The sequence below is a fragment of the Chelon labrosus genome (assembly GCF_963514085.1).
Source record: "Chelon labrosus genome assembly, chromosome: 15".
NCBI classification, from domain to species: Eukaryota; Metazoa; Chordata; class Actinopteri; order Mugiliformes; family Mugilidae; genus Chelon; species Chelon labrosus.
In genome coordinates this window covers 7,066,407-7,094,376 of record NC_140348.1, presented here as the reverse complement: position 1 = coordinate 7,094,376, position 27,970 = coordinate 7,066,407, and the positions used below count along the sequence as shown (strand labels likewise).

At 40.3% G+C, this 27,970-nt stretch overlaps 1 protein-coding gene across 3 annotated transcripts; it reads right to left on the bottom strand.

Annotated features, from left to right (window-relative positions):
• Positions 1 to 73: 73 nt before the first annotated feature.
• ugp2b (UDP-glucose pyrophosphorylase 2b) lies at positions 74 to 27,546 on the bottom strand. Of its 3 annotated transcripts, none has more exons than XM_084561100.1 (10): positions 27,292 to 27,546; positions 23,729 to 23,856; positions 22,070 to 22,177; positions 14,459 to 14,644; positions 10,628 to 10,761; positions 6,101 to 6,398; positions 5,811 to 6,008; positions 2,940 to 3,182; positions 2,715 to 2,819; positions 74 to 1,912 (listed from the first exon to the last, which is right to left on the bottom strand). In XM_084561100.1, exons 2-10 carry the CDS (start codon positions 23,825 to 23,827, stop codon positions 1,805 to 1,807), a joined length of 1,479 nt encoding a protein of 492 aa, XP_084417226.1. In that variant the 5' UTR covers positions 23,828 to 23,856; positions 27,292 to 27,546; the 3' UTR covers positions 74 to 1,804. The 3 variants fall into 3 exon arrangements, with proteins under 3 accessions (XP_084417226.1, XP_084417225.1, XP_084417227.1); XM_084561099.1 differs by lacking the exon at positions 27,292 to 27,546 and adding an exon at positions 26,451 to 27,053; XM_084561101.1 differs by lacking the exon at positions 27,292 to 27,546 and adding an exon at positions 26,924 to 26,995.
• Positions 27,547 to 27,970: the final 424 nt, after the last annotated feature.

Sequence of the window (27,970 nt, the reverse complement as noted above, 5' to 3'; positions counted from 1 at the left end):
AGTATTCAACTTTTTGCAGATGTCCATTAACATTGATGAGGTTATTGATGAATAAACAACAGATGACACAAGCTCAGTATTTCATATTGCACTTTATTCAGCTCCGAGGAGGCAGAACTGGGCTGAGACCTCATCACCATCACAGATCAACACTTATTGCTTTCAGGCTCACGGTCCGCACAAGTCAGACCCATCTCAAGTATTCTCACACTGAAATTTAGTGCACGTGTTTCGACATTGACCGTGTGTTTGTGTGCAAACAGGAAATACTGCACGTCCTGTCTGGCTTAATGTGAGGAGATAGCGCTGGATGACGGACGTGTGGAGGAAACAGGAGAGACGGGACACTTTCAGGTGTGAGCAAACATACTGGATTCAAACAAATACAACGCACAACCGTTTTCCCATTTCATCTACATCACACAGACAAATAAAGGCCTTCACGAGTGAATGATATACTTACATATAATTTAGAATGGTCGCGCCTGGATATGAATCCTTACAGTTGTCATCCGGTAAAATCACAAAAAAAAAGTAACAAAGACTAACAAAGATTTCGGTAACGCGTTGTCTTCTATGGCACAAGGCTGGGTTAGTCTGGACGCTGGAGTTGTGAATGTAAAGGGAAGTATGTTCTGTCACAGTTTTTAATATTTATCAGCACTGACGTCACTTCAGGCTCCATATTTTTTTAGCATCTTTTAACTCACTGTTTAGCTAAAAGACACCAAAGGAAAGTCATATTTCCCTCTAAATATAGAACAATTTTTGTTAACTGTGTGCTTGTGTCCACCATCATTAATAACGATAATGAGATTATGCTAATTCCCTAGCTGGGTGCCACTAAAACCATCTGGAATTATGGCCTTTGTGTTTGTTTGAATCTTTTTTTGTCAGCTGCAATGAAGTGGAGCAGAAGCTTAAGCATCTGTTCACCTAGCCCGGAGACTGGACATTTACTGTGAACGTGACTCCCTTTAGTGCTAACGCTGCTCTGTGTCCGTGGCAGCTGTTAAAACTGGAAAGGTGATACTCTGATCAGGTTTTGTTTTGTTTTTTGCTGCCGCCTCCTAAGTGATCAAAGTCAAAGCAAGCGAAGCGGGTTTTGCTCAGGTACAGGTACAAATGTGGGGGGTAGAGGACATATCTGAAGCAGTTAAGAGGGACCAGTGCATGGATATATACTGTAACTATAATGATATTATCCAACATACCTCATAATTTGTGAAATGTGGAACCACGTTAAGACCTGCAGTGACGTCTTTTGAGCTTAAAATAATTTTTTTCTTAACTTCCATTACTTCACATCTCCGTTTGTATTCTATGTGATTGCATTAGCAGTGCTGAAAGTGCACATGATAAAAACTGATTTGTTCTTGAATGTGAACCCATTTAATCCCTATCCCTAATATCATTATTATTATTGTTATTATTACAGTCTCCCATGTATTTATGAGTCTAATTTAGTTTTAGTTTCTGGACAAAATTACCAAATAAAAAAGGAATAAAACCCACATTAGTTGTTTTTCTCTTATCTATAACAAACTGATTATTAATACTTTAAAAGGTTAGATGATAAACTGCCTGCAGAGGGCAGTGTATCCCAGCTACATTGACCATGTAAACTACTGTATGCCATGATGTCAAGACTGCAGAGTAGCACTGCACATAATGCAATCACACACAGCCTTCGGGGGAAAAGTCACTTCCTGTCACAATCTGTTGGTGTCGGGTAAACGTGCCAAACGGGTCACATGACTAGGATAAAGCCAACTTGGTCACATGACAAGGGTGGAAAAAGGCCTCAGTGGTCCAGGATGCGTAGGTTGCCGGATACGATTTTGTTCTCCAGCATGGAGCCGGCCGGGATGTCAATCCGATCTCCATGGTTGGCGATGATGATGACGGTGCCCTGCAAGGAGGAAGAACGTTTACTGTTAGATTATGAAAGACAGGAACGTCACTTATGACAGCTGTCGACCACCAGAAACAGATACTTTCAGTTAAAGGTCATATAAAAGTACATGTCTGTCACATTAATGAATACGGACACTTAAAAGACAGCAGTCAGACATACAGTAACTCGAGGTTTACAGCCTTTTTAACATCCTTAGTGTACTTCAAGCATCTTAAAGCATCACTGTGGGCAACAGAATAAATAATGCAGTGGTCGTTCTGGTTTATCTATTGAAGAGGTACAGGGAGCAATTCTTAAGTTATTTTTTCAGTGTAATTTGAGGCCTTAAAAGCTTTTAAAATAATCTAACGTTCAACACCTAAGGCCCCAGATGCTGAATGGGCCTACCGCTGTATCAGAACCATGAACAGCTGTTTGTTGTGTGCGCGTCAGGACTTAGGGAACTGATACATATACTGGAACAAGCTGTAACGTCTTCCTAACTCAGTGAAAACAGGCGTTATTATTTCTTTCTGATCTCTGCCCTGACGTTGACAGTGACAGGAAGAGCTCCAGTAAATAAAGACATTGGTCATTGTTGAGGATATAATTAACTAAACTCCATGTGGCGCCTTATTCATCAACACGACTGCATCAATAATTAACCATAAGCCGATATGTTTGATATGAATTACACACAGTGTACTCTGTATTTTTTGTGTGTTATTTGAGGCCATAAAAGAATGTAAAATATAATTTACAAACAAAGGTTTTCAGAAACTTTCCTCACTGCAAAAATGTAACGGCGACTGTTTACCTTGAGCGACACATTTTTCCCAAAGGTGACGTCTCCAGACACTGTCAGGTGGTCGAGCTCCAGCATGTCAGGGATGCTCTCGAAACGGGTCAGGTACTCCTGAACCTGGACACATATGGATATAAGAGGAAATCAGTGAACCTGTGTGTGTTTTCAGCATCTATTTAAGGATCCTTTGGCAAAATGATTATTTTTATCTCACTGTCTGAGATGTATTTTATTTACCTTGGTGAAGGAGCTGCCCAGTTTGACGTGCGGCGTTGTTGGGAACTCTCTCTTGGGGCTCATGGTGAGGGAGCCGGCATCCAGGCTGTACAGGTTGGACATGACCAGCAGCAGGTCCGACGTGGTCTTGACGGGCAGGAAGCGACTGCGAGGAACATTGATTCCCAGGGCGTTGTCAAAGCACTTGATGGCCGCGCCGACCGCCGTCTCCAGCTGAATGACGTTCTGCCCGCCATCAAGCGTCTGAAAAGAAAAAAAAAAGAGAGGGTTGTTTTCAGACACACAAAGAACATTGATGCTCTGATTCTAGTCACCAACCAGAAGTTACTGTCTTATCTCACTTATAAACCTGTTAACACTGACTCCAGTTACATCTGGAGGGAGGTTTAACGCTCATTAAACTCGGTTTATACTTCATCAGCCGATCTGATGGAGCATTTATATTTGTGTATCCGTCCTGCTGTGTAATTACACTGCTAAAACACTAGTCTACGGCACGTTGCTTGTGTTTGTTTTCCCGTAGCACATTAAACAATGGCAACTGGATAAAGAGGAGCTACTTTTAGTTAAAATAAATCCAACACAAAAAAGGGAGAAGATGTTTGAGTCGATGGTGCGTAGGAGGCAGAACGAGGGATGATTTTCTTTGTTTGTTTGGCCGATAAGAGATGATCAAGGAAAGGACTTTGTCATCAAGACGCGTAGATTCTGAGGAGATGGACATCGGGAATAACAGAAACATTCTGGTTTAAGTCTAGTTTTGGTTTTAGAATTGGATGTACTCATGTTAAGTTTAGTCCATTCATGGCCCCCAGAAGATGAATCTTTATCACTCTGATGATCCTCTGATCAAATTCCTCATCTGTACTTTGTGTTTAATTAGATTAGCCTACTACTGTCCGTTGCATTTAACATGTTAGCATTTATGTTACATTTCTTAAAGAGTTCATTATAAAGTTAGACTCTGAAAGGTTTTGGTGATGCAAGATGTTCTGATATAATCATCTCAGGTATCTCTAACAGAAGGCCTTATGTAACTTTATGTACTTCACTTATCTTAAGTGCCTCTCAGAATGCACAGTTTAACATGTATGAGGCTGTAACAGCAGCCGACCCCCGTAAATGTGAACTTTTACTGCTGCACTCTCACCATGGAGGCACCACGCAGCTCTGCACAGTTATAGCCAGTTATGTAACACTCGGTTCTGTCACAGTGGATGGAAAATTACCTCTATATGCACGGGAGCGATAATCTGGATGGGCCTCGGCGGTGAATTTATTACCCTGGCTGCAGATTTGAACACCCTCGGGAGGTGTTTCTCCTCTGAGTGCACAACCAAAACAACGTGAAGTCACATCTGTTGGCTGCATCGATTTTAGCCGGACAACACTTTGTCTTTGGAGGGCAACACAGGACAAAAATGAGCACTTGAATTCTGTTTGAAATCCTGCTACAAGCGGTTCATTTATTCAAGCAGCTCATTTTTGGTTCCTTTTATTAGACAAAGTCAGTGGAGGGAACACAGAGGAGAACAGGGAGGCCTTAAATATTCCTTTTCTTGGCTTGCTTGTTTTTTTGGGTTTTTTTTTTTCAGAGATATTATTAATTCAGGAATGATGGTCTCTGTAGGGGACAGCAGCACCAATCTCTCCCTGCTCCACTTTACGCAGATAACATGACAGGATGGGTGGGGCAACAGTGGTCACATGATACAATTCTGCACACAGTCATCCTGGTGTGCAACCAGCAGAATATCACAAGGACATCCATTAGTCATTTCACTTTGCTGGCCTGCAGAATTTTTTTGAAGGGAAGGAAGGAAGACAGATGTCCTGACTGAGATCATCTTAGACTTGGACCTAAAAATTAAACAGTTTCTAGGCTTTAGGGGTTGTAAACAGGAAGTATAATGTTGCTATGGACCACATTTTTGTGCAGAAATCTGCTTGGTCTCTTTACTGGTGCAGGGAATTTGCAACTCTTGAGCTTGTGGTTACAACATGGGAAGTTATGTACACAAAATGCCTGGAGATCAAGTGATTCCATTAGCCGTATGAAGTAGACCAGTATTAGGCAACTGATGGCGTATAGGAGCTACAAACTAATGACTGGTTGACTTAATGAAGGAAATGTAAAAACGGAATGAAAGGATGAGACCACTGGCAACGTCAACAATTTCTTCAGATACATTATAAAAATCGATATGACAAAATTACAGTATATTAACTTAACGTCTACTCCCAACATTACCACAAGAACCACAAGAGAGTATTGTTCATATGGAGCTGTCTCATAAACAAAACACCATTTGAAGACAGCACAACACCACCATAGCCTGGAAGCCAGAGCAAATGACATTCTTAGAGGTGGAAAGTCTCTCCCTCAGGAACAGATTATGCTCTGGCAAAGATATGCCCGGTCAGTCAAATCGTTTGGGCGGGCTTAATGTGGAAACTACAACTAAATGGCTCTGATTGGTTGGAGGACTATCCAGTTGCGTGCAGAGGCATTTGTTTCTCTCTAAACGCTCTGAATGGTGTGTTACCAGACTCATATTCTGATAGGTCAGCCAAATATCCAGTTAGAAAATATGTGCACACACTTGTCATGTCTGCATTGATTTATTGAAAAAGTTTAGACATTTTGATTACTTGAACTTTTCTCAAAATCAGATTTATGGATGTTTACTTATTAACTAAATCTTATTATATATAAATAATAAGATAAATGTCTTCAGAGAAGGAGGACACATTTTGTTGCAAATTACAGCAATCGAGCTTTTCAGTCATTGGCTCATTGGTGAGCTGCAGCTGCTGACTGTGTCTGTGAGCGGGTCATTACCTCTAATCCATTTTCTCCTGCTCACTAACCTTGGGGTTGACGATGATCTCCATGTCCATCGCCTTCTGCTCCTGCAGCCTCTTGATAGCAGCCAGAGAGATCCACAGGTTGTTGGTGTTGAAGATCTTGAACTTTGAGACTGATTTGAATTCGTCCACATGGGCTTTGGGGACCTGGGCGATCTCCAGCAGACGCAACTTTCCTTCATACTGGATCAGCGTGCCACCCTGGAAATCACAGTCATCGACAATAAGAGGTAAAAAACTGCACACTGACTCAGCTCCATCAACAAAGCCAGCCCTCCTCCAAATCCTCCTACCTTGACGTCAGCACGCGTCTTGTCTGTCACCTCCATGACGAACTCGCAGCGTTTGCCATTGGGCTGGCTGACGAGGTGGTGCAGGATGTTCAGGTCGACGGTGGCGCCCAGATTGTCGATGTTGGACACGAAGATGTACTCCTTACCCTGAGCAATCAGCTGGTCCAACAGGCCCGAGTTGTAGAAGCTGGCGTAGATGTCGCCGTGACCGGGAGGGTACCAGCCTTCTGTGTTCTGCCCACTCATTCTCAGGCTTGTGGCCACGGGAAGGAGAGACTCTTTGTTGATGCGAGGATATCTGGATGGAGAGAAAAAAACGTCACAATAAGATCTGCAACTGTGTTTTTTAGATTTTTAGATTATTGCTCCATAACCTCGACCTGTGCAGGGTGTACCCTTCCTCTCACCCAACGGCAGCTGGGATAGGATCCAGCACCCCCGTGAGCCTCCAGAGGACAAGCGGTTACAGAAAATGAATGAATGCTTCATAACCTAACATTCATCTGGATGAATCTTAAGCCTTATACAGTAAAGGCCATCAGAGTTTAACTTAATTTAATTTAAAATGCTAAAATGTTTCAGGGAAAGATCCTAAGACTGTGCTGTAAATTGGTGGCAAGTTATATCTCCGTTCCTTTACTCTGTCTTCCCTGGATAAAATGTTAACGTTGTCTAAAAGGGGTGTCTTTTGTGCTTCAGCTGTTAACTGGCAGAAGAGCTGGTTCTTCTAGATGGAGCCGTGTGTTTGTGGATGGGCTGTTCAGGTCTGTACATTCCTCACTGCGCTGAACATCGTAAACTACGTTGCTCTGTTTTTGTCTGGGTGTTGTTCCTCGGTGTGTTACGTGGTTTGAAGTGGACAGGAATGCAGTGTTGAAAACGCTGTTAGCTTAAAGCTAATCGCAATTCGAAGACTAAATTGGGGTTTAAAAACACAGGACAGCAAGTCCTGATGAGCTGTCGTCCTTTGGTCACTGGGGGGCAGCGCAACTAACTGAGAATAAAGAGGATGTGAAACCAAAACAAAGAGCTGAAAGACACTATAAGGTAGAGACACTGCGTAAACTGGTTTACCTGTAATTACTGAACCTATTATTAAAAACTAGAATGAACAATGTTAATTGTTGCAGCTTCAAAACAGAGTTTAAACTTGTTTCGTTTGGAATCTGATATAAAAATAATTGTAGGATGAATAAAAATTATTTGTAGCTCAGCTAACACAATATGGTTTAATGGGCTTCTTTTCACAAACTTCACCTTTTAACATGTAGGGGACAGCAGCACCCATCTCTCCCTGCTTCACTTTATGCAGCTGACATGACAGGACGGGTGGGGCTACAGTACATGTCAACTTTATTTATTTAAAAAACTGTTTTTAATGTATTAGTTAATGTATTTCTCTGTGTGTTTATTTCTGTATTATGTGCCTTGTGAATTTATTTTGCCAAACTTATTAACTTCCATCTTTTTACATGTCGTCATGCATTTTTGCTTTATTATGAGGCAGGCTCTCCTCATGGGGTCAACTCTTAGCCTTTGATGATAAAATATTTTCATTCTGGTGTCATTTTGTATTTGATCACACTCTACAAAGTGTTTTCTTCCCCTCTGTTAGGGTGTATATGGTCGTTTTTATGTAACTGCGCTGTGATAAGTTTTAACGTACCAATAAACAAAGAGAAAATAAACAGAGCCAGATCTTTTTGCTACACATCTATTAGTAATGTATCATTCAAACTGCCACATCTATTTCTTCTTTTCATGTCACTGCCAGGGCTTCAAACAACACCAGGAAGTAAACTTTCTAAGATTTTTCCAGGGAGGCAGTTGAGGCAACAAGCCAGAGAGTCCAAGCCATCCACGGCTGTACGAATCAAACTGATCAAAGAAGAAGGAGGATCTGCGTCAGGTCGAGTTAACAAACCTCACGCGAGGGGCCGCTCTGAAAGCAGGTGACGGCTGTGCTTTTGGCAGTTTGAGGATATTTCAGAGAGCAGATGAGCCGGTCAGGTGAGAGGAGCTGCAGAGTGGAGGATTAAATCCAACCGAGCGTTCTGGAAGACGTTTCTGATGAGTTGCTCTGATATGAGCTCATGGACTTCAAAGGTTTCGTGTAACCTCAGACACAAATCTGAGAACATTGTGTTACCTTCACAAAAATGTTCCCCCGTTCTCAGATCCAAAGTATCCAAAGATTATAAGAGAATATCTTGGACTGAGTTGTTAAAACACGCAGATATTATGTACAAACTTTTATGTTCACCTTGTGTTCTTGCCTCCTTTTAGAGCAGTAAATCAAGGGGTTGCACGAAAACTAATGAATTCAACTAAAAAGGTTAAAGGTTCACTGCCACTGCAGGATTTAGTGGCATCTAGAAGTGAGACAGCAAGCTGATTTCCCTCACCTCATACTCTGTGCCCACTGAAAACTTAAAAAACATGAAAAATCCTCTCTAAAGTCAGAGTTCTGGGCTACTGTAGAAACATGGAGGAGAAACATGGTGGATTGTGTGTAGGCATAGCTATGAAGGGCTCATTCTGAGTGAACAAAAACACTGTGTTTCTTATTTTCAGGAGGTTATGCACAAAATCTTATACTGAGACCTTCGTCTAGTGCATTTACTTTCCTGTTGTTGTGGACAGTATTTGTTTGTTGAGCTGCAGCCGAAGGACACGAACACAAAGAAAGAATTATAAAAGAAAAAAAGTGTAACGTTTCACGTGTCAACCTGATTGGACCAACAAAGACTGCTTTATCAGCTGTATCTGAACTTCAGACACATTCTGTAAAACAAAAACAGGTTTTTCGTGAGGAACAGTTATGGCAACCCAAACCTGCTGCAGTGTTTACAGGTGATCCAGACTAACTCCTTACATTAACATCTGTCCTAGGGTCAGATTAAAGACCACCTACTCAACAGGGGTGTTCTGTGTAAGAGGAGTTTTTGCCTCACTCATTCCTAAAAAAAAAAACACACAACTGCTACTATAAATGATCGCTGTAAGTGATGCCTGTTCATTAGTAATAAGAGCCTTTTAAAATATGTTGTCATTGTACATTTACTAAACAGTAAATAAATCTAAGCATTAATTAACAATTCACTGTGGGCGAGAAAATAAAGAAATAATCAGCATGTGGTTCATTATTGATGTGATCACGCTGATGTCAAGGAGCTGCTTGGAGTTCAGTGATGTATTTCCTCAAGGACAACTGTCTTTATTTGCCTTTATCATTACAGGAGATTTTTTCTGTCACTGCTTTGAACAGCCTAGCAGCAAAGTCACCGTGATTGGAAGCTTTCAGGGCTCAGTAATAGGAGTTTTGTGCAGGTCTCTAAAATAACTAATGTTAGGGTGGAGATACAGCAAATAACAGAGAGTGCTAAATAATCTATTAAGGCCTGTGATTTCAGTGAGTGAGAGACTTCACAGCTTGTTCTAAAATATGTATCTCCTGACGAAGCTGTTCGTGGTTCCTATACAGCGGTTGGTAGAGACTTATTAGAGACAGTTCTGCGCTCAGACACCCAAACACACTGCCCAGATATTCACTACTGCAATTTGATAGTTGAATTTAAGTTCAAAGCACCAACTGAATATTAACTACGCAATATCAGTATTCTTAATGTACTTCTCAGTGACCCTCAGTAATCGTCGGTAGCAGAGTAGATCCATTTAGCGTATAAACAGGGAGTAAAAGCACCTTCGTCCCTCATCTTACTGGCTTCATTGTTAATTACACAGAAGAGGTTGGCTAGAGGCAGGATTTACACTAACAATGAACTTGACTTTCCTGGAGCTGCCTCCAAGATCAGCTTTAAGGAAACAATAACCTCTGAATGCATTTTATCTACTCCTTGCTTTGGCAGCTGACCAGAAAGATCCATCTAGCTAAAAAATAATTAACCTGTCTGAAGAACTATTTGGATTTGTCTGGTTCAAAAAACAAACCGTTTCAGATAACGTGTCAAGGAAGCTAAATTCAATTTGCTTTTTATGAATTACTGTCACGACCTCGAACACAGAGTCCTCTCTCTTCTGCTATTGATTGACGTTTAAATTATTCAACCGCGTTCTCTCTGCTGACAATAAATCCTCGACCCGCTGTCCCAGAATGCTTTGTGCTCCACTCCTCGGGGCGCACAGAACATACAGGCGCTCTAAATAATTCAAGGGAATCACTGAAAAGCAAGTTCCACTTGACTGACAAACTGCTGACACTGAGGCATTAAATATTAACATCTTTTCCATACATTACATGACATTTCCTGTCTGGGAGCTGCCGCTGTCGATAGTTTGAGGACAGAATCAAAAGTGTCAGTAGGTTATTAGAGGAAGGCGAGTTCATTCGGGAGGCTCAATACTGGTGGTGGAAATTGAGAAATCTGCCAGTTCTGTTACACAAGCTCTTTATTATTTTCAGGGTATTTCCTTATCTGACAGAGAAATGACCTCCAGTAGGTTTATATAACCATATCAGGAAGTGTTTGTACTGCTTACTCAACAGGACCTTGTGCTATTTATTACCTGCTCTGGTTGAAGGTGTGTATCTTGACCCGGTGGTGTGTGTACTTCTGCAGGATTTTCTTTGTGTCTTCATCAGTGTTGAAGGAGTTCATGAGGACCAGGGGCACGTCTGTGTTGTAAGTCTTGTTCAGGTGCTGTGGGGCGTTCAAAACAAGCAGCAACGTTTAGCTTCATTGATCCAGCAGAGAGCGACTGAGCAGCAGCAACAGACAGACAGACGAGCTTGAAAATGCACCTTAAGGACAGTCCTTGAAGGAGTTAAAGATTGATCTAAATGTCCAGGATCTTGTTTTAGTTCTGACAGATTAATCTGAACCAAATCGTCTGATTGCAGGTGAGTAATGGGTCATTAACAGACACTAGTTTCAGGCAGACACCACCCAAAGATGTCCCTAATGTCCCCTCTTCTAAAACTGAAGACATGAAACAAGTCCAGTTGTTTTTCCTTTTTTAGATATAACATGACCTGGGTGACCGGCATTATTCATATAAATATATACATATACACATATAAATGTAATTTTTCATCTTTGACCAGAAGCAGACTGGAAAACTTACTTAGAATTAGATTAGAATCTTTCTCTATGTAGCATTTTTGTATGTGCATGTTAATCGACAGCATCCACTGACGTGTTCATGCACACGATTACAGAATAAGAACATCTCTTCTGTTTGCCCGTTCCTTTTAACGAACAAAGGGCTGTCAATCAGTTAAAGTATTTAATATGGATTAATCAGAAATTAATCACACATTTCTCAAATTAAAAAAGTGTGGGAGTGGACAAACATGTTTGCTTTACGCAACTGTATGTTATAATTATTGCAGCAGTTCAAAGTAATGACAAGTACTGTCAAAAACATTCTGCAGAATAATCTCACAGGTACTGCACGCTCCACAAATATGCTGTGTCTACGGTGTGAACTATCCGGGCCACTCTGCCTTGGATGAGGGGGAGGAGGGACTCTGTATCAGCTATGTTCTTGGCTAGCAAGTGGTATCTGAGACTCAGTGTACTCCAGCGGTAACTCAGTTCACTTTGACAGTAAGTACAAATAACTTTGTTCTTCTCGAGAACCATCTGGCAGAACTATGAATCTGAACTTGCTGTTCAACAGATCAATTTCACTGCCTGACTAAATACATATAAATGCCTGGATGAGACGCCGTCCTCACAATCCTCCTGTAACCTGACCTCAGAACGAAATCAAAATAACAATAACTGAGATAAGAGAAAATTAATGTGAGCAGAGGAGGAGATCCAGGATATGAATCACTGTAAAGAAGCCGTAAGGATATGAGGAAGTTGTCAGTGATATAAGTTTCCAGCTTGTGGCAGAAGAAAAGGAATGACGAGTGAAAACATCTGTTTACCATTAACTAACAAGGATGGGTGTTGGCTGACCATGACTGTTAATCAGCACGTAAGTCAACAGTGACGTGAAAAAGTTTCCTACACCTGCAGCTATACTTTAAGATGTTTAAAAAAAAAACAAAAAAAAAACTATGTCATTCTCCTTCTGGTCCTCACACACATCATAATCCACCGACAAAACTCACACACTAAATCAAGTTAATATTTCAAAGCTGCTTCCACTTTGTCATGACAAAGATTCAGGTGGAAAAATACAGAATCTTTATTTATTCATTTGCTAACTGCACTAAAATTCAAACATATTAGAGCTTGAACTTATTATTGTCGTAATCACAGATTGGTTGCAGGTTATTTTCTTATTTTCACACACAGGGAAATCCAACATGTGTCTTGTTTTGTCTTTTCTTCAGCTCTTCAAACCTCAGAGATATTTAGTTTATCATCGGAGCAGAAACACTGAAAACATTCACATCTATGTACCAAAAAACTGTGAAACCTAGGGCCTTTTTCCTTTCAAAATGTTTAAAGGACTTGGCCCGATTATCAGAACTGCTGCCGATTCTTTCTCCTACAGGATGAAAGTGTCAGTCAGAGACCGTGTCCCGACAGAAGTCTTTTAAAGTGGACAGTTTTTTACTAAATGTATTTAAGATCAGAGCTGCATATTAAAGATCCACGTTTCAACTACACTCCTCCATGCTACTGTACCAATTCCATTCATTTGTGTGCTACTGTGTGCTTTTATTGTATATATTGTGTTTTACTTTATTGCGTATAGCTGCTAAAGCTTTTTATCTTTATGCTGCTATATTTTTTATTTTTATTGCTCCCGAACAAAAGAGCTGCCAAACTGTACACTTGTTTTCCACTGGACAATGATAATAAAACTTCTTATTCTTACTCTTCTTATTTTTTCGTAACTTGACAGACTTAGAGGAAAGCAGTAAATCTCCAGCAGCCAGGTGGCGCCATTCCAGCAAGAGTTTAGCTGAGCCCTTTCTGCTTTCAGTGAGAGTGTCTGGTCCAAAATAAACATGGGGCTGAGAGAGGGCTGTTCTCACAGAGGAGACCTGTTTAAGGGGGTCGGCGTGTGTGTGGGATCCATTTTCCCTTTTTCAATAGGCCGATTCAGTCGGCAGGTAATCTGACCAGACCTGGGCAGGAAATGGAGAGCGGTGACTCCGACACAGAGACAGCAGTGTGCTGCTGGGAGGAGAGAGGCGTCCCGTGAGGCCGTTATGAAACACACACACACACATATGCTACACAGGCGCACGGCCCTCCATATAAACTCAGTTACACAATTTTATAAACACCAACATCATTACTTGTGGTAGACGTCATTTTGAGGCCTAAAGCTGTTCTCCCAAAAAGCTGCTTGATTACTGTTTATTCAGAGTGAACAGCACTCCAGTCCAAGACAAATCTCTCTAAGGGGACAATAAGGTGAATTAAAGTTAAAGTTATTTAATTTATACATCCAAAGAAGGGAATAAGGTATGTTCAAATAACCACACCCACTTCTTGCCTCCAGCACATAGTGCTCTCTCTGTTTCCCTGCCAATCTCACAAACCTGCCTGCACCACACCAACAGATCCTCTTTCACTACAACGTCCTGCAGATATCACAATCCACTTCTTTTAAGACCATCAGCTCTTTCAATAAAATCTAAAAGTCTACGTAAAGTAATAAAGGCTTGTTCCTGGAGGAGGATACCCTCATGGCGCTTTCCTCACTTAGAATAACGAAGATAAACATTAATATATCACAAATCAACGATACGCAGAGGACATGATTGTAGTGCGCCAGAAAATACATCACTTCCTGCTTTATTCTGACATCACAGACAGAATGTGTGTACGTGGCAGTTGGGCGCCGATCGCTTAGGCAACACCTAACATCCTGCTGCCACATCTGAGTCACAGAAAGAGTGTGGCACATAGGGACGGACCGGGGCTAAAAAAACAGCCCTGGACTTTTTTCCCCAAATAGGCCCATCATCCGGCCATTCGCCCCAGCCATACGTGACAGCCACTAGCCAGGATGTCCTGATACTATGCTACAGTACTGTAGCCTATCTAGCCATTGTCACGTCTAATGATGTAGGCCTACTCTTCTTCCTTAGTTTTTTTTTTTTTTTTACACGTAGCGTATAATTGATCGTATTAGCGCCCTCTGCTGTCGGCTGTTAATACCACTTTATTAGACTTTTTGTGCCGCCGGCCGTCGGTTGGACGGCCGTTCTGGACTTTTCCAGAACGCACAGATTGTCAGTCCGCCCCTGGTGGCACACAAATGGTGGCTGTTCAACATGGATAGATCTACAGGCTAAGTGATTACACTCCAACCAACTACAAAGACAGAGAAAACAAGGTAAAACACCAACGTAGCTACCTAAACACACCGGTCGTTTTTTGTAAAATAAAGTTACAGCAGCGGATAAAGTGGTTCTTATACCTCTATCTGCTGCACAGTGAGGTCCAGGAAGGTGTTCTCGTTGCGGACGCTGATCAGGCTCTTGGGGCCCTTGCATCCCATGCTGGTGCCCAGGCCTCCATTCAGCTTCACCACCACCAGTTTGTTCAGACTGTCGGCCACGTTGTCCGGCAGGCCGCGAGCAGCGATCTTATCGTAGGGCTGGATCTGTGGGAGAAGCAGGAGGGTCAGTGGAACAGCAGGTGTACCTATAAAGAGACTTTAAAATCAGCAGGACTTTACCGCCCTTGTAAATGTTCACTCTAATTTGTCTTAGCAGTAACGTGTGGCATTTCGTTTTCTCATGGTTTTCTGCTTTCTTGCAGGAAAAGTGGTACTGGCGTGTTTTTAAGAGATGCAGAGACTATTATGAGCGTAGGCTGACTAATTACCAACAGAGCGATGAAAGTGATGCAGAAATGTCACAAAATGTCCATTTGGTCGTCAGCAAAGTGCTTTTATTAAAACAAGAAAATGCATGAAATACATGAGACTCGCTTTGTGGCATGTTTTTACAGGAATGGTGCAGATCACAGTAATTACGATGGCTAAATACCCAACAGTACTCAGCTGTTCTGCTGACTTATTGGAAAATAGCGTGTGTGTAAATCCATATTACTCGATCAATACCGCAGCTCTCACATCAGGATATTCACACATCATGTATTGACTTCTTTCATTCTCTCCCAGGATGAAGCATGAACCGGAAGATATGAAAATCTATTAACATTCTGCCAACCAGGGACACTTGTTTGTAGAAATTCACGGCAATGACATTTAAAGATTGGGGGGAAAAAGCTGCTGTTTCTCCTCAGGTTTCATCCAGCTTGAATGAATTTCATTCTTCCACCAGGAATCTTTAAAATCAAGTTAGAAAGAAAAACTGGCCAGTGTGCAGAGGCATCCAGGGACACAAAACTCTAACCAGATGTTACAACAGATTTCTGTAGTTAGGATGCGTCGGTGTCTCTGTGCAGCCTTGAGACATTACAAATGTGTTGGCCTTCATCCTGAGATGCCAATCGGCGATCAGCAGACCTCCTGGTGGAAACAGACGGCCTCCCCTCTGGTGTTTATACCCCGACACACCCCACATGGAGGGTGAGGTTACAAATACAACACTGCAACACCTCAACACTGCTGCTGCTCACTCTCTGCCCTTCGTGGCGGACAAATTGATGGTTTCATTATGGAAAGCTGTAAAATGTGTTGTATACGACAGTGTCAACTGATCAAATCCATGCTGGCTTTAAGAGGGAGGGAAAAATAGGAAGACGGTTTATGTTTAGTAAAATGTTGTTCAGCTGATATCCCCATCCTACCCCTGTACCCCCGCACGGAAACAGCTTCCACGCCGAAACACTAATTTCCCTCTCCAGACAATACAAATGAGGATTGCTTTTCTTCTTGACTCAAAAAACCGCATGCGTGCCAAACTAATTCTGTTTTTGTTAAGACACTTCTTCACTTTGACTGGAGAGCGTCAGGACTCAACATCTGAAATAAATCCACTTTTAAAACTGTTTTCACTTCCCCATGACTAAGATTTAGGTGGAATGCTGACTCTTTATTCAATATTAATATATTAGTGTGACTTAAACACTGATTCTCGATTCCTCATTATATTAATGGCTCAAAATGGTCAGAAAACACGAAAGATACTTAGTTACAAGATACAAGATATTTAGTTTATTATTGGTAGAACCCAATGGCCAGATTCTGTATTTATTTTGTATTGTAAAAGACAATATTGTCTTCTTCTTTGCTTTAGGATTTAACACCAAAATCCACAGGGTGTTTCTTCCAAAACAAACAAGCCCAGCCTCGGATTACAGCTTTGGGCTAACACAGATACACGGTAGCAGGATTTGAAACGTTTTACGACTAAATTATGGTTTGCACGACCTATTAACCAGTATCAGAGGAGGAGGGAAAATATTCGGAAAGTACACTGTCATCGCTAAAGTTCAATGGAAGCACAGGGTTTATGTTAGTGCGCGTAACGAAATACTTAATTTTCTGTAGTCTTGGTTACAGTGGCTAGAACACTGCATCCTGGATGTGTCACAGGTTGGAAGATTATGTGTCTTCTGGCACAGAGTGCACACTGTATTTTCTCTAATACACAGTATGACCTCGGAGCCTGCCTCTTACAAAGATATGAGATATACAAGAACTGAATAGTAAAATGAAATTATTAATAATAATTCAGAAATAAGCCACTGGCAGCACAGCATTAGCAACTTATACCCTGTACTTTTTAAATAAAGAAAGAGGTTCCTCAAGGTTCTATACTTGGCTCACTATTATTTTGTACATAAACAGTATTGTCACACCATTGCAGACAAATAATAAAATTTTTTATGCAGATGATACAATTTTTCAAACTCTAAATCAGAGTTCTTGTATTTCAGTTACAAAAATCTGACTTTTAAATCTTCATGGGGAGTATCCAGCAAAGGATGTCTGTGAATTTTCTCAATCGTCCAGGTCATGGTATATCCAAAAAAAATGTTTCCTCACTGAAGAAACTACTTTGATGAGTGGCGAAACATCTTCAACAAACTCTACAAGTCCAGTTGCCCTTGTTTCAGAATGACTTTTGGATACACCAGCGAAAGATCCTGAAAATAAGAACCTCTTTTGTATATATTGTGTGAAAATAGCTTAAGGACAAGAAAAGTAAGGAGACGCTGCTCATTCCAGTTACAGGATGAGAATATCATAGCCATTACTGTATGCTGCATGAAATAATACGCTGGTTGTCACTGGCAAACAACTGTTCATCACCATTCATAACTCAACTCAACTCAACTTTATTTATAGAGCACTTTCAAAACAACTACAACCGAAACAAAGTGGTTGTAGGTAAGAATAACAACAATAACAGTAAGTGTCCAAACAAAACAGCCTGGATTTTACCTGCTGTGATGGTTTTTACTAAACTGTATAATAACAAAACTGACTTGTGCACTAAAGATTTTTACCATATGTGTACAATCAAAAAAAATCAAAAAAATAAAACAAAAATAGAAGAATCATTTGAAAAACAATGCCTAATCATCCTCTTAGGAGTCATACAGACCGCTGAATATTTCCATCAAACATTTTCGTATTCATACTTTCACGTCCTCTCCCACTGAGTTTCTTTTCCTATAAGAATAAAAACTAACCACTGTTGTTACTGTCCAAGTATATTCAAGATGTCCTGAACCACAAACCAAACAAAAATGCAGCATCACAACAACGCACGAAACTGTCCTCATATCATCCCTTACATACCACACACACATGGTACAACTGTTTCCAGCTGTCACTGCTGCATGCCGTAAATCTCTTCTGCAAGACTAAATCTGACATTCCAACATTTTTTTATTTTTTTATTTATTTTTCTTACGGCCTGCAAACGATCTTGAAGACGAGCTTAAAATGCTCAGTCCCAAGGACAAGAAGAGCTGCAGAAATGTTTTCTCAGCAAGATCGAAAACTGTCACACGTGTTCGTTGTGCACACAGACTGTTAAAACTAAAACAAACCATATGGTGTGTTTTAATAATCCAACAGACATGACAATGAACAACTAACAAAATGGGATGCTGAGATTTTTTTCTCTACAGGTGGAAAGCAATTATATGATAAAACTTTAAAGGACATCTCCTATTTTATTATTTAAAAGAGCAGTGGGTAGAATTCAATTTAAGTCACTTCTCCTTTTCCTTGCTTTTTGGGAAAGTGTTTCAGGGATTATCAGACTTGTGAAATGTCATCAGTTGTTGCTCAAGTACTGTTCCAACATAAAGTATAAAGTAAAGAGTACAAAAGTTGCATGGCGACAGGAAAACAATACAAAAGGTTAAAATGACAGACTGTAGCTAGTATTAAAATCACATGCTTCAGTTCCTTCACTCATAACCAAGAGCTCATGACTTAGATTTTTACTGAACCACTACAAATGTTTTATAAATGGCTTAAATTAAAAAACCCAAGCTCAAAATTAGTTATTGTCTTTGCATAGACCGTTACTGTATTATAACTGATATTACTCAGTATGTTTTCAGTCATTAGGAAAGAGGAGCCCATTAAAATAAGAGCTGTATCTACTTTACCACCCTTCTCTCGCTCCATGCATCTGTATGACTTGAAAAATGCCTTTAAATGCGAAAAATGTAACAATTAATTACTACTTTGACAGGTCAGTCCGTTATCTCCACTAGTCGCAGCAGTCAGTGGGCACCACCTGTCAAAACTGTCATCATGGTCTAAAAAGCTGTTTGATTGGGTTTGAGGGGTTGGCAGCAGTTCTTAAAACAATGTGATATCATGTTCTTTCAATTCCTTCACACTCACTCTCTCCATCTCACACTCTCGGTTCCAACATCTCTTTAGGGTGTGTCATAGTTTCCACTCCACTCTGTTTCGATACTTGCCTCTCTGCCTTTCCCTCCCAAACTCTAATCATCTCCCTGCCTCCGTCTCCAATTTTCACTGCAATGCCTCTTCTTTTCACACATCACTCATCTGTTCTTGATTTGTTTTCCCCATCTTTAATCTTCTCCATTTCTTTTTCCGGCAGTTAAAATGAGGAAAAGAGGAAATGACAGATCAGTGTCTGTCAGTCGTGTAGTAAGACAAATACCAAAGAAATCCAAGACTGCCATGTCAAAAAACAAACCGGATAAACCGGTGTGATTACTACACAACAAAGAGGAAACTGTCAACTAGTCACTGTTGGGACTGCAGGGTCTGACAAGGAAATTCGGGCTTTAAAACAACTCCTCATTCAGACACTGTATTCTGTTTATTACTTACATCCAATGTTAGTAAAATAACGAATACGAATAATAGTATACTAAATCATTACTTTCAAATGAGGTCTCATATATACAGGGCTCATTAGTTGTAACCAACGTGTTTATTAATGCTTAATAAATAATTTATGAATGCCTATCTGACTGCAGATAGATACCTATTGTGTAGAACACATAAAGAGAAGAGAGAAAATATATTTGATACGTATACAATTGTTCAAACTGCATTTCCCTCATAAAAGTCCACGTGACACATGTTTATCAATTGTGTCCTTCTGTCCAGTTACATATAAGACAGAATACAGGAGCCATCACATGTGAAAACCATCTGAAGCCTCTGAAGGAGCTCTCATGAGAGACTAAGGAGTCAGTGTACAAGGCCACAGGACACTGAGAGTAATTAATGCCAGTTGGGATGAAATTAAAACAACGTGCATCAAATCTCATAGCTTCGACAGTAAAGAGGCAGGAACAAGTCATTTCCAACGTCTTTGTTTTAACACACTTGTCAGAACAGTAGAAACTAGAGAAGAAATAATTAAATAAAATCAGCACATCCCAGACCTCAGGGTCAATTTAAATGTGTGATGATGCCGGTCTCTACATGTCCAGTGACAGGACATCTGTGTATTTCTGTCTCATGATTAACAGATAATGTTTGTGTAAATCCACATGTAGCTACTCTTCATTGCTTCTTAAGTTTTGCAACAGCATGTTTGTGTAATCTTACCACTGCAGTGTTTCAGCTCTGTTGTTAGTCATACTTTCCACCATCCCAACAAACAAACAATGCTCAACTACAGCTCTGACTGGCACAAAACACCATGTTCAGACTTCAAAGTTTCCTCTTGAGATCGGCCCGATTGACTAGGTTTGCACTTTTCACTCCGTTAAACCTTTCTTGTACTTTGTAGCTCACACAAAACAGCGTCCAGGAGGCTAGAAGAGTCCAGAGAAATGAGAAATCTGGTTTCAAAGGGACACTGACGACTCTACACTGTGACTGACTCTGTAACGTGCGCAGCACAATGGAGGTCTTCTAAGTAATGACGACTATAATGTTTATATGGGGCATTTAAAGGTCATGTGATCACATTACAATCAACTTCAAGAAGAAACACTTAGAAAACGCTGTTTTAACTGGAATTACTCTTACTAGGTGGTATTTTAGATTATGCATTCTCATGGGCCTGTTCAGACCTTGCATTAAGTTTTCTCCACTGACCCATACGTACAGTATATCTGTATGTATATGACTGGCTGTCTTTAAATTCAAAGAAACCATCTTATTCAAAACCTCATGAGATATTTAAAATGCTGTTTGCAGTGTGTTTGAAGACGAAACGTTTCAGTCGAATAAAGATGTTACATGTATACAGTAGGAGTCTCAATTAAACTGGGATAAGACAACACAAAATGCCTGCCTCGTTTGCCATAGATGTGATTTCATCTTGGTCTGATAGGTATTCTATAAAGCATATCAGTTGGAGTCAGGTATAATATTATTATGCATATAGTAGCAGAGAAGAGAAGGAGATCTTGACCTGCAGCCTTATTAAAGGCCAGAGGGAGGACATTCAAAGGGTTATTTAGGGAGAGAAGAGTGACAGATGCATGCAGGTGTGGATCTCTTCTTTTTTTGATGCAAACAGGCAGCTCAGATAATTAGAGGGTTTCCCAGCTACGTCTGTAAGTGATGCATCATCAATCTAAGCAGTTTCTTAGATTTAAGCTAATTACATAGTCCTTTTTTCTACAATGCACAGAGACCGGTTTTAAGAGTGAGTATCTATCTATCTATCTATCTATCTATCTATCTATCTATCTATCTACTTTTTTCATCTCTTATCATTGAGAAACCTTTGTGACAGGTTACACTGGGAGTCACGTTTTCCATTTACACCTAGGAAGAACGTCCTCCTGTGAAATCCAGTCCAGGTGTAAGCTGTATTTACTGTTTGCACAAGGTGTGAATTTAAGTGTTTCGACAAATGTTACTATTGTCTGTTCTACCAGATGAGAGCTGGGTTGTTCTTACTTGTGTCAAAACCAGAGCAGAACAGAAAACAAACAAAGACTTCTCAAATTGAACAAGATGGTTTGGCGTTGTCTTGTTTGACGCTTGCGATGCCTCACCTTCAGCTCGAAGCTGGGTGCTGTTTCATGACAGACTGCTCGACATAATGAGTGATGGGTGCTGGGATGGGGATATGATCATCTGAAACACACCACTGACTCAAGGTGACAAGCCGCATATGGCTGCTTTCACGTTGAATCTGTAGCCACTCACAGGAGTGAATATTAACTTATTCAAAGGTCAGTTGTGACCTGTGCACTAGATAACACATTGATTGCTGGTAGCTTTGTAACTAAGTTTATTACTTTCTGGGTTAGGCCATGTTTATCACTGTGTGAACAAAATGCATGTGTGTTTATGTTTAAACTTGCAAAACCCTTGCAATGCAACATCAGATGTTTATCTCGCAATACCTTAAAATCTACGTAAAAACCAACATCATACATGCATCGTTTTGAATCCGATAAGCCCTCACATTAATTACTCTAAATTGAACTCCTCCTATTTTACTTTCTCACCTGTGCTTGTATCAGCACAAACTATTTCAAATGGATGATAAAAGCTTCTTGGTGTATTTGTCATTGCTTTTGTTGAATATTTTAAACAACAGTCTCTCATATGGCCTGAGGTGCTCGCAAAGCAAACACAGCTTCTCATTTGACGGTTGTATCTTCTCAAACGCACGTACAGACAGACACGTAAACTTACAGAGTCTTCTGGAGGTCTCTGTATCTTGATCCACTCCACTGATGGGCCCTTCACCTGCAGAAACCTATGGAAGAGATTCGTGAAGCCCTCGAAGTCTTTCTTGGACACCTGAAAACGAAACAGTTTCAGTTCAAACCTCTGTTGAACACAGAAAGGCAGGCAGTGGTTTGACAAGTCACGCATGCAGCTCTGCTCAACCACAATAATTCACCTGATTATTAATCGCTTCTCAAATTGCATCAATTATCTAGAAGGTTTCGTGTAAATGCCAGAAAAGCTGCACCCTACCAAGTGGTTCCATTTAAACTATTTTACTTTCTGATTCTCTGACGAAGTTTCTTGTAATGGAACAAGTGGCTAGGCATTGAAACTTTAATCACTGGTTTCCCTTTAAGGAAAGCTTTAAACGTAAAAGTTGGATTTGGTCTCCTTGAGTTACCCTAAGAGACGTGAGGTTTAACCTAAGCTTAATGAACTAGCCACTGTGCGGATGCCCTTAGATTAATATCACCAAACATATTTTAAATACAGTAAAACAGGGCAGTCAATGACACTTATTGTTCCATTGCATTGTTCTAGCTGGTTTTATGCAATACCAGGTTGCAACTCCTGATGAAGATGAGGCCAATGCTGAAGTAGCAAAAACTACTGTTCCGCAATTGGCCTCCTGAGGCTCTTTACAGCTGAAACTAACATGTTTACAGTTGTACCAGTACAACCACAGAACAAAACCATATCTTGTCTCTATGTTTGATGGGCTTACATGTATTTAACTTCGAGTTTTTAGAGAATGACATGTATGTGTATGCATGTGTGCACGCATAGATAGTCTATCTGAATGCCATGTGTAAGGATGATAATGATGCAATAAATGATGAGTAAGAAATGTGGAGCAACTTAGTCCTGGAAATATAAATAGCCACGTCAGCGAATTGTGACTGCTCTGTACATTGAGATTTAGTTACACTGACGCTGGAGGCAGGTTAGGTTCAACCGGTAACTAAAGACAATGTGTGCACTCTATAGACACATGGCGTTTTGCATAACTATATGCCAACTGCCAATGCAAAAGCTTTTTTCTGTAAACACAGTCAAGGGTGTGTGTGAAGTACAGACCATTTCTGTGTGACCGCCTCCTCTGACCTCTTTTTTTTTTGTGTGCGTTTCATCCTGTCTATTGTCATAGCTCGAATTTCAATAGTTCCTGGTTAATGTCTGAAAGAGGCTACTACCAATCCCTTCTAGCTTTGTGTCAAGGTCTGGAACTGTTTAAAAATATCAGCTGAGTATTATTGCTGCTTTACTCTTTAATAATTTGCTGCTGTGGGCTCAGAAGAATCCACACCCAACATCAGAGGTCAGTTTGGACACCCAGGACAAATACATGGTCTCAGCTGGGCGGGATGTCTCAGATGACGCATTTTACTATGATTAAAAACTGACATAATGGGTGGATGTTTGCTTAAAATGCTTGCCTACTTCAACTTAATGACATACTTTATGCATGTGTGTGTCTGTACGCATGTAGGTGGAACCCTTTTTGGCACCACGCATCAGTATGTGTCACTTTTGTGTTTTCCCAGCATTGGTTGCGACCCCGTCAGCCTCTAAATCACAACCAGATGGTCAATGACACACGGAGAAGGGGAGTAAGAGTACCTCTCTGTCTGCCCCCGTGGAGGTGCCCAGCAACTTCTCCAGCTCAGTGTGCATGGAGCTCTCCAGCTGCTGCCGCATCATTTCCTGGAACTGAGCCATCCCTGCGCTGGCCACTCCTTTACACAGACCTGGACAGGAAAGATGGTGGAAGATGGTTAGACATTCCTTTACACTGCTGAAAACTTGAATCCTAACATATTCTGGATTCTCGTTAGCCACCGAGCAAAGTGTTTTTTAAGATTAATTACTAAAAATGTTATAATATCCATCTATATGTTTACAACAAAACTGATTTTACATCAGAGAAGGTAGAACAAATATAAATAGTACAGAAAATCAGTTAATTGGCGACTTATCCTTCTGGGCTCTTCAGTGTAATAGTTAGTCTCAGTTTACTTTAAATGTAATATATTTGGGTTTAATCAGTTGTTCAGACAGAACAAGATGATGGATAATCTCACTTTATTGATTACGGATATTGATGAATCTATAAATGGATAATACAGTCCATCGAAATAACAGCTATAGCTTAGATTTGAACAGAAAAACAGACAAGTTTTTAAGGAGTGAAAACACAGAAATATTACATGGTCTGCATCAAACTTTACCCTAACCCTTTTACATAAAAACTAATGTCCGTTACATTCAAACTTTTGTTAAAGGGGTTTACACAATAGCGGCCAGTGAGTCTATTTGTCCTTCGCGGTGTCTGTAAGGAAATTGCTGCACTGGTAGCCATTTGTTTTACATTACCAGCAATGATTGTTTGCCAGAGCTGAAGGGTGGAGCAACTGTAGAAGACTGAGTACAACAAAAAAAGCACAAGTTACAAGTTACGTTTGTAAAGACACAATGTGTCCAGCTCACACTGACAGACCACCTACTCAACTGATGTCTCCTTGCGCAAGGGGAATTTTGGCTAACTATGTTTGGATAAATACATAAATAATAATTTAACACTAGAGTGTGCTTTCAGTGAGAAAGAGAGACTTTAGCTTGTTCCAAAATATGTATATACCCAAGTCTCCAAGTCGTGACGCAGACAAAACAAACAGCTGTTCATAGTTCTGAAACAGCGCTAAGTTGATATCCATTAGAGACAGCAACTGTTACAATATTCTCCTGAAATCAACATAGAAATCAACTCTGAGATCAGATCTCAAGCGGTGGTTCGCATGTGGAGAAGCGTATAATGCTGAGGTGCTATGAATGGAGAGTTTCTCTCAGTAAAGAAGAATGGTAATAGTTCAGCAGTGGCACAGCTGAGCAAAGATCACCAAAAAAAAACCCTGCCCAATTAGATGGATATGAACAACTGACTTAAGTAGTGTATAATTACACCTGTGAACACAGCATATTCTGATCCCATTTGTTTTTTCCAACTAGTGGGAGTGGTTTTGGCTAAACATGTACACTTAATTAATCGTGACACATTCATTCATCTGAAAGTCTTTAAAAGCACATTTAAAAGCACATGAGTTGGTTTTGGAAAGGAATATCTGACACAGCCTGTTCAGATAAAGGAACCAAACATTATTGGTCTAATACCAAAAATATTAAATAAATTTGAAAAAAAAAAAACAACAGAGATCAGTGAATATAGAAAAAGCAGTTTCATTACACCTACGTACACTCATAATAATCATGACCAAATATCTAGAGTGTGTGATTACGAGAAACTTTGCCAGGTTACATCTTTAAGATTCCTGGCATGGTGCCTTTTAGCATTTTTGGCAAAGGTGCTGTTGTAACCTTATGAACCCACAGCCTCTGGCACCAAATCAAGAATGACAAGCAACCGATCCTGTAAAGTATGTAGAGATAAAACCTGATTGCAGTGGACTGGCCACAGCAGGAGAAGAATTGCCAATCCTTGATCAGACCAGTTAATGTGGACAAAAACTTTCTCAAAAAACTCTACAAGCGCTGTTTCCTTTTTTTAAACGCTGCTTGGATAATTGGGACAAAACTTTCACTTTTTGTCAGCAAGCAGATAAAGACCGGCTGCTTTGTGTAACTATGGTAAGCTATATGCATTATCTAACACATAGCTCTGGAGTTCATGTTTCGTCAGCTAAAAATGAACACTTTAACTGATTAAATAACTATTAATTATTAACCACTATTAACTGGATGGATGAGTAATGAACACCTTAAAGAAAACTCAACAAACTTGCATTTGTTTTAGCCTTGCGTTGAGAGACATCATCACCTGGATGACTGATAATCGTCACAGACATGTACATTTGATTTTTATCCTGGATATTACCCATATGTTACAGGACGGCTGACTGGCTGCTTATTAGAAAGGATGGACGGGAAGTGGGGGGCACGGAACAGGAAATGTCCAGACAGAAAAATAAAAGTGCAGCTGAGGACTTATGAACAAGACAATAAACTTTCACCAGAAGTCCAACTGACTCATTGAACAATCACTGTATAAAAAAATAATCAAAAGAAAACTATTTATATGAAGGCATTGGATATGATAGAGCGTGACTGACAGTGATTGATCATTTGGTGTGAGGGTTAAAGTCTCTCCTTCTGAATTTATTAATAGCAATTTTCATAAATGCTTGGAAGGGTACAGCAATGTCTGATCAGTTATTTTATTAAATAAAAAATAATCAGATCACAATAGCCCTTTCAACACATCTAGCGTTCTAGTTAGTATTAAAGCATGCTTGACTGAGGGTAAAATACCCTCCACAACATCACTTACCTTCTACATAAAGTGCCATGTTTAAAGCAACGAGCAGTTCAGCAATAAATAATCAGATTAATCCAAAATCAGAGCTTCAAGTGAAATAATCCAGACAGCAATCACCGTGAACACCGAAATGTCACAAAAGTTTCCTTGAGATATCCTACTAGCCAGCTACTCATTCATCCAGAGATGTACATACACGGACGAATCTCTGGAGGATCAAACATCCTGTCTGGTTATAAAAATATAAGGAAACACACGAGCAACACAAGGACACATTCATTTAAGATCACACCTATCTCTTTGGACTGCTGCCAATTGTCGTCCCTGAACATGGACTCGATTTAGTAAAGATCTTATAGTGCTCGTAGCGGCTGCCTCTCGTCTTTCCAGCCCCCAATACTGTAAACCACGTCACAAATCCTGGCTCCCAACCTCTGGTCACACTTTTCCATCGCCTCGCCCCCTACTTTCTTCATTTCTATTACCTTATTGCCACACAGTGTGGGATTCTCGACTCCTTTTCCCCTCCGAGACATCCCGTGAATTATTAACCGGGGAGATGATCACTAGTGACGGGGGAACTTCAGCAGATGCGGAAATGAACGAACGCTTTAGGGCTAATGGTGTTCCCAAACATTAACGCTGCCTTTTGGTGCAAAGAGAGGACGGAAACACAAATTAACGACGGTTCCCTGAACATGGCACTGAAGAAAACGACCGTTTTTCGGTAAATGTCAAAAAACCTAACCTAAAGATACCTAGCCCCAGCTGCAGCCGATAGGGCTGCGACTTCCGGATAATATAGACGGTTCAGATAATAAAAAATACCGTAGATATAAAGAAACTTTCTTACTGTGTGACTGTAGGATGCTGTCGGAAGAAAAGTCGATGGCCTGGACCTGCAGGTCTGAGGACCACGGCGATCCCGCAGAAGAGACAAACGGGGTACACAAGTAGCCTATATGCTTTTAGTTTTTTTTTTTTTTAACACGATGTGACCTTAAAACTGTCACTTCCTTTCGACATCGCAGAATAAACAGCACAAAATTGTTAAAAAGTAGAGAACTTAAAAAGGTAATCGGGTACTTTGAAGGTATTTTACGCTACAATGCATTCCGGTCAAGGAGCGAATGGGAACGTAGCAAAGGGGGTTACAACCAATGAGAAAGCGGTTTTTCCGTGACGGAGATTTTGACGACAAATAGAATTCTGCTACGTGCGATATATGCTTCTGGCAGTTCCTGGTTGGAATGATGAAATGTTGTAAATAAAATAAAAATATAAAAATAGATGTTATACAAAAAAAAAATAAAAAATGTAGCTACATTAGCTACACTAACACAGACTTTTGCATCTGTGAGACACCTTTTCAGTACCAGTTAATATTTAATAATATATTCGTTACACAGCGTAAACCAGCTGGGCTGCTTTCAAGATTCCTCTGGATACAAGTTTTCCCTCTTAATGTACTGGTGAATATTTTTCGTGGATTTGGCTCCCTTAAACGTTTATCAATGGCACATTGTAAATTT

Coding starts and splice junctions, on each gene's coding strand:
- ugp2b (XM_084561099.1), bottom strand. Junction 22,178..23,728: donor CCACGGGGGCAGACAGAGAG/GTACTCTTACTC, acceptor TTTCGTTTTCAG/GTGTCCAAGAAAGACTTCGA. Junction 3,183..5,810: donor AGATCATCGTCAACCCCAAG/GTTAGTGAGCAG, acceptor TTTTCTTTTCAG/ACGCTTGATGGCGGGCAGAA.